We start from the raw sequence: 6,706 nt of genomic DNA on the forward strand, positions 1-6,706 counted from the left end.
GGACGGTGCCCGGCTCCTACACGGACCCATTCGGGGGGTCGGGCGGGAGCTACAACTCTCGGAAGGAGGCCGAGGCCATGCTGCCCTCCGGAGAGCCCTCGGGCTCGCTGGAGCGCCGCGGCGGCACTGGGCAGACTTACAGCGAGCGAGTGGAGGAGTACCACCTGCGGTACGCCTACATGAAGTCCTGGGCAGGGCTCCTCAGGATCCTCGGCGTGGCCGAGCTGCTGCTTGGGGCCGCCGTGTTCGCCTGTGTCACCGCCTACGTACACAAGGACAACGAGTGGTACAACATGTTCGGGTACTCGCAGCCCTACGGATACGGGGCGGGCAGCGCCTACGGGGGATACTCCTACAGCGGGCCCAAAACGCCTTTCATCCTGGTGGTGGCGGGAATGGCGTGGATCGTCACCATAGTGCTGCTCGTGCTGGGCATGTCTATGTACTACCGAACTATCCTCCTCGATTCCAACTGGTGGCCTCTGACCGAGTTTGGGATCAATGTGGCTTTGTTCATCCTGTACATGTCGGCTGCCATAGTGTATGTAAACGATACCAACCGAGGTGGGCTCTGCTATTACCAGTTGTTTAAGACGCCGATAAATGCGGCTTTTTGCCGTGTGGAGGGCGGTCAGACTGCGGCGATCATCTTCTTGTTTGTCACAGTGATCCTCTATCTAATTAGTGCGGTGGTTTGCCTGAAGTTGTGGAGGCACGAAGGGGCCAGGAGGCACAGGGAATTAATGGAACAGGAGGTAAGTCATTAGTTATCATTTTCTATCTACCGGGTACCACATGATGGTGAGCAGCTGTAAGATCTTACCGTGGCGTAGACGGTGTCAAATCAAGTGTCTTCTCTACAGCAGATCTATAGTCCTGAGGTTGAAAAGGCGTTTTTAAGGTGTCAGATCCAAAGTCTTGGACATGTTTTGTTTTTTGGTTCTTTCTAATGTTTATAATTCACCTTGAGTAAGGACTTGGCTCTGTTCTCTTCATAATACTGCGCTCTCTTCTTGAGTCAGCTGATGACCACTTCCTAGTGTGTATTTTCCAAACAAAGAAAGAAAGGAACAATGTTGATCTGTTCAGCCGGGTTAGGTGGCTTAAAGCCACCTAGCATTTTTTCAAAATCTGTGCGTTCAGCACATGAAGTGCTAGTGTGAATAAACCTAAGAATGTGAAATACTTATTTTTACTTTGCAAGCAAATCTCCAAGCAATTTCTAAATGCCTTTTCAGCTTTCTTCACTATAGTTACCAGCAAATATTTGTAGTAACAGCCTTGGCTAGATTTTGATGTCTCAAATTTCAGTCAGCCACATCTTTTTCACGTCAAATATTTTGCCTGACTACTGGCCTTGCCCACACTAGAAGCGTTCAGTATTTGCCTGGTTAATGATAAACTATAACAGTAGAGATTTAACACTCTTACCTAGAGAGTTCAAAGTAATTTGTGTAAAACTTCCTTCAGTTGAAAACATCGCCAAAAGACCCTTTAAAAATGATTAAGACTTAATATAGCATAAAACTTAATGCACGTGAAATGTACACAAGCCTAAATTAAGGAGGGGTCTACCTTTAAGGGATTTTAGAAGGAGAGAGTTTAAAGCTGCATTTCCTCTGCTCTCTGACTGCAGTCTGATTTACAGCATTCTTATTTAATGCTGGTTTCCAGTTCAACATCTTGCATAAAATTGAGACGTTTCTTTTGAAAACTAGTTATAATTCTTCAATAAAAGCTTTTTAACCAACTGATAGTATGTCCTGCAAGAGTAAGGGGATTGCCAGAGTTGTACACAAGGTGTTCATTCTTCCTTGTTGCTATCCAAGTTCTTTTAGTCCACTCACTAAACATTTCTAAAGGAGTACTTCAATAATAGAGGTTAGAGACTGGACAGTGCTGTGCAAAACAGCTGCAGGTTGAGCTACTGATTAGTGCACTGTTGTGTGTTCTAGGCAATGAATTAGGCTCAGCCTGTTCGTGAGTTAACGTGGGCTGGAATTTGAAACAATAATAAAGGAGCTTGAGAAGTGGATGGAGTATTTCCTGCAAGCTGTTCCTTACAGCTGTGCTGTGGGAAATCCTGTTGTTCTGGGGTTCGGGTGGTTGTTTTCCTTAAACAAGTCTTTAAATAGTGGATCTGAAAATATTCCTTATGCTAAATTTCATCATACCTAAGTATCAATGTAATTTTCTGTATAGTATGTTTTTGAAAGTGTTTAAATTTTAGGAGTCTGTGCTTTTCCATACTATTTTTGAGAAAATAAAACTTTGTTCTTTCCCTTTTCTTTTGATAGATGAAAACACAATCCTCTTTTCCAGAAAAGAAGGTAGGAAATAGGAATTTATTTTTCTGTTTACTGGTAATTCTAAATTATTATTATTATTTTCCATGTGACTATTTAAATTAATTTATTTATTTGTTTATTTCTCTCTCAAAGACATTATGTTTACTTTTTTAAGCTAGTTTGGACAGCAGTCTCCTGCCTAGAAGATTCAAAAGGAGCTTGTAATGAACTTACTCCTAGTTAGGCTAGGTTATAAAATCTACAAAAATTGTAAAATAGATGTGATGGCTGCCTCTCCGTGCGCTCTTACCCTTTTCTATGAGGTGACAAGTTCTGTAGCATTTATCACAGAGTTTGGTAGACATGACTAAAACAGCAGGTCGTCTGATGCATGATAGGTTTGAGTCTCTCTTTATTCCTGCCTGTGCGCTGAATTTGCAGGAGAGCCAGTGGAAGCACAGTGTAGGTGCCCTGTGAGTTGAGCTTCTTCCTTGGTCTCTGAGACTGCTCCAAAAACCCCCTTGCCAGTTAATGCCTCAGCAGTGTTAGTGTTTCAGCCACACAGGGTGTCGTTGCATACACTGCAAATATTGTATGGGCTTTCCAGAGAAATTACGACATTAATTTGAGCCTTAAATGTCTCCTGATAGACACTGTGAATTTCCTACCACCATTTTCTCTGTTGATTCAGTACTGGATCAGGATCCTTTTGTTTATGTTCTAAGATTTCACATTTTTTATTTCTGGATCAAGGGATGAATTGTACAATAGGAAACAAGGAGAAAAGGGAACTCCAAAGAATTAAATTATTCCAGTTCATTCACAAATTAAATGAATACTTAAGGAAACTTGCTTGCACTATTTTTTTAAACATGCAAACAATTCTTTCCAAACCTCCAGAAGTATTTATCTGTACTGCTGTTAGGACAAACTTAAGAAAAATACTGTGTGAGAAACATTACTGTAAGTCAATAAACTGATTTTCTAATTACAATAAGTGTTGTAGGAAATATCTGTGTTTGCTTCTACTGCTGCTCAATACATGCATCTCTGTCCTAAAGTGTATTTTGTGATTTATGCAAAACTGATTTCATTAAGAACAAATTTTCTCTTTTAAAACAGTATGAAGGCGATGACAGACCAAGGGAAGAAGTCAGTTACAGGCAGCTCAAATCACTGGAAAGAAAACCAGAGCTACTTAATGGTCATATACCTGCAGGCCACATTCCTAAACCTATAGTGATGCCAGACTACTTAGCGTAAGTGACTTGATTTTGGTGGACCCACTTAGTGGAGGATACTTGAATCATGTTTTTCACTCTGCATTTCTCCAATGGTTTCTCTCCCATGCACATGCTATGGGAACTCATAATTGTGTGTTAAGTGAACATTAAAAAGCAGAGAGGATGGGGCTGGTATCAGTGGCATAAGTCCAGTAACTATAAATAAGGAGTCTTAATTTAAAAAAATAAACCCCCACAAACCTCAAATGTTGAAAAAGAATATCATAATCTAGCAAGTACGTTAACTGCCAAAGGAAGAGAGGACCATTATATAGATATTAGAGGAAAAAACTAAAATACATGGGAAATTGCCTTTTTAGGGCCAGAAATTTGACTACTCTTACACTTTCTAATGCTGCATCTGTAACATGCTCCCTTAATTGGAAAGGGTAGGCCTTTCCACGTAATAAATTAATTTTTATACTATTTGCTATGGGCACAAATATAAACAAGGGAGGTTGCACCTGAATATTAGGAAAATATTTTTCTCTTTGAGGGTTGGCACAGGTTTCCCAGAGAGACTGAGTCTCCATGCTTGGAGATACCAAAGCTGTATGGACATAGTCCTGGTCTAAGTGTTCCTATTTGTGCAGGAGGTCAGATCAGATAACCTCCAGACATCTCCTATAACCTCAATTATACTGTGATTCTCTGATTTCAATGTTTTACAGACATGCAAATTTCAGCAGCTTATGAGATTAGCAAAAAATACAGAAATACTCTGTCAAGGTGAAGAGTCTAAATGTTGTTAGGAAGCTGTATCTCTAAAACTAATTCTTAATTATTTTTCTTTTCAGGAAATACCCTGTAATTCAAACAAATGAAATGAGAGACCGGTACAAAGCAGTATTCAATGATCAGTTTGCTGAGTACAAAGACCTGTCTATGGAAGTTAATGCTGTATTAAGAAAGTTTGATGAGCTGGATGCATTGCTGAAACAGCTTCCACACCATCCTGAAAGCATATATGTAAGTACCTGTGAAATTGGCTCATGGAAAATAGCTGTATTAGGTGGTATTAGGCAGTTTTTGACTGCCTTTAGCTAGAGCACAGTGTCTTCTAATAGTTAAGAACTATACATGGTTTTCTGGGTGTTTTAGTTTCTTTGTTTCATAGTAGTACCTTTTAAGTTCTGGTGAGTTGCAGTTGATGTATTTTCATTATTTCTCAAATACAAGATTTACATCTAAAATGTTACAACCACAAGATATTGATCAAATGAGAATTCTGATGAGTATTTTGTAGTATTTACATGCATATATGGAGCGCACTCAAAGTTTAAAAATCTGTGGTTTCTCATTAGGAGCAGGAAAGGATATTAAAAGTTCTGCAGGAATACAAGAAGAAAAAAAACGTAAGTGTTTTAAATTTACATTGCTATTGAATCTAATGACTAGCAAAGAGAGTGTGTCTTGGTTTGGAAAGACAGGAGTCTGCTAAGGAAGGCAGGAGCCTCCCCTGAAATTGAGAATGTAACCCCTCCCCACCCCTCCGAATTGCTACAATTTTAAATTAAGGGGCTCTCAGGCAAAGATATGGGAGCAGGCAATAACAGTTCTTTAATAGGGAAGAAATAAAAAGGATAAAATAAACAATACAGTCCACTGGAACAACACTGACAGAGTCAGAACCCAACCTGACACCCTGTGGGTCCGGGTGTTGGTGGCAGTCCGATTGAAAATGTGGCTGCAGTCCTCTGAAGTATCAGGTGTGGGTCTGTTGGAGCAAGGGGGATCTGTAGAGAAGGATGTAGTCTTCCTCTGAAGATCCAGGAGGAAAAGGCAGCTGCTGTTCCTCTGGGGAATCTCGTGGAGAACAAAACTGAACTGCAATTTCAGAATCTCAGAGTATATGGGGGAGGAGTGCTTGGCTCCTCCCTCTGGGCGGAGCATCTCACAATGGGATGTTATAGTTCTTATCAGTCATGCACCGATATTCAATAGGCTGTTATCAGCGGAGGTCCCCTCCCGAGGAAGGTGTGAATGTGGTCATTCAAAGAGAGAGATAAGGCAAACTGCTCACTTGACAAGGTAATCAGCCATACAGATGGTAATGGAAAACATCTTGCATGCAATCTTCAACAGAGTGTAAACAGACAATACTTCTGATGCTCGGCAGATTTCAGTATCTCAGGGTACCTGTAGTGTTTTGCATATTTTGTCTTCTAAAACTTCAGCAAAGCTATGGCACAACCCATACACTCATGGCAACAAGCATTTTTGAGAGTAATGATTCCAGTAGCCACATGTGGGAAAAACCCCAAACCACAACCCAACAGCTGAGCATTTTCATCTTCTGAGAGTATGTTTAATCACTGAGCATTCTGCATTCAGAAGATTAGTTCAGTTATATTCACTGACTGACACAGCCAATGGATAAAAACAGAAAACATAGTCTTACATTTGAAAAGACATTTTTGTATTTTTTTCAGGCATGGAATTTAGACACTCTAAAAAAGTAATTACACCTCTTGGTCTAATCCAAGAGGTTTCTCTTTGTAATTTTTAAATTCAGACAGCAAATATGTATCTGTGTTTCATTAAAAACATTATGCATTACAAATGAATTTTTTTGCCATGGGATTCAGAGTTTATGACCATGTTAGTTAAGCTTCATTGCTTTTTTGAGGGGGAAGGATGTATTGCATGTACAACAAATACATGCGTAAAATCTAAATTACGTAGTAGGATGTCATTTATATTTGCAAATTTCTGCTTTAAAACAGCTCTATTTACTAAGAGAGCTGCCACAGCATATAAAGGCAGAACATTTTCTTCTGGCCTGTCGTGGGTTTACAGGAAACAAGTTTTCTGGGAATGGAGTGGCCAGAGGCCAATAGGTGTTCAGATTCTAAAACTGACACCAGGCTTGGCCACTGAGGGTGGATGCGCCTCTGAGAACACAGGGGTTAGAAGCAGAGCACTCCCCTGGGCTCTCTCTTTGATTTCCGGCCAGCAAAGAGGCAAGGCCTCCCCTGCCCGGCTTCGAGCTGGGCGGGGGAGAAGAAACCTGCGGCCTGGCAGAGGTAGGCCTGACCCCTCAGGATGGAAGGGTGGTGGGGGCACCAGGAGGCGTTGGGCAGCCCCCCCCAGGAGAGACAGAGGGAGAGAGGCCCTGAGAGGATTTGGGCAGCC

The 6,706-nt window shown here is 41.2% G+C and overlaps 1 protein-coding gene across 1 annotated transcript in view; it reads left to right on the forward strand.

Moving 5' to 3' along the window:
• Nucleotides 1–2: 2 nt before the first annotated feature.
• The window catches only part of LOC102043481 (MARVEL domain-containing protein 2), a gene marked incomplete at its 5' end in the record, with an annotated part of 8,822 nt that continues 2,118 nt past the window's right edge, over nucleotides 3–6,706 (forward strand). The window contains 5 exons of the mRNA XM_005425016.2: nucleotides 3–755; nucleotides 2,298–2,330; nucleotides 3,411–3,547; nucleotides 4,369–4,540; nucleotides 4,876–4,926. Coding sequence (XP_005425073.1) covers nucleotides 3–755; nucleotides 2,298–2,330; nucleotides 3,411–3,547; nucleotides 4,369–4,540; nucleotides 4,876–4,926 — 1,146 coding nt within the window. The remainder of the gene's footprint in view (nucleotides 756–2,297; nucleotides 2,331–3,410; nucleotides 3,548–4,368; nucleotides 4,541–4,875; nucleotides 4,927–6,706) is intronic.

Source organism: Geospiza fortis, unplaced genomic scaffold, assembly GCF_000277835.1.
Source record: "Geospiza fortis unplaced genomic scaffold, GeoFor_1.0 scaffold240, whole genome shotgun sequence".
Taxonomy (NCBI): domain Eukaryota; kingdom Metazoa; phylum Chordata; class Aves; order Passeriformes; family Thraupidae; genus Geospiza; species Geospiza fortis.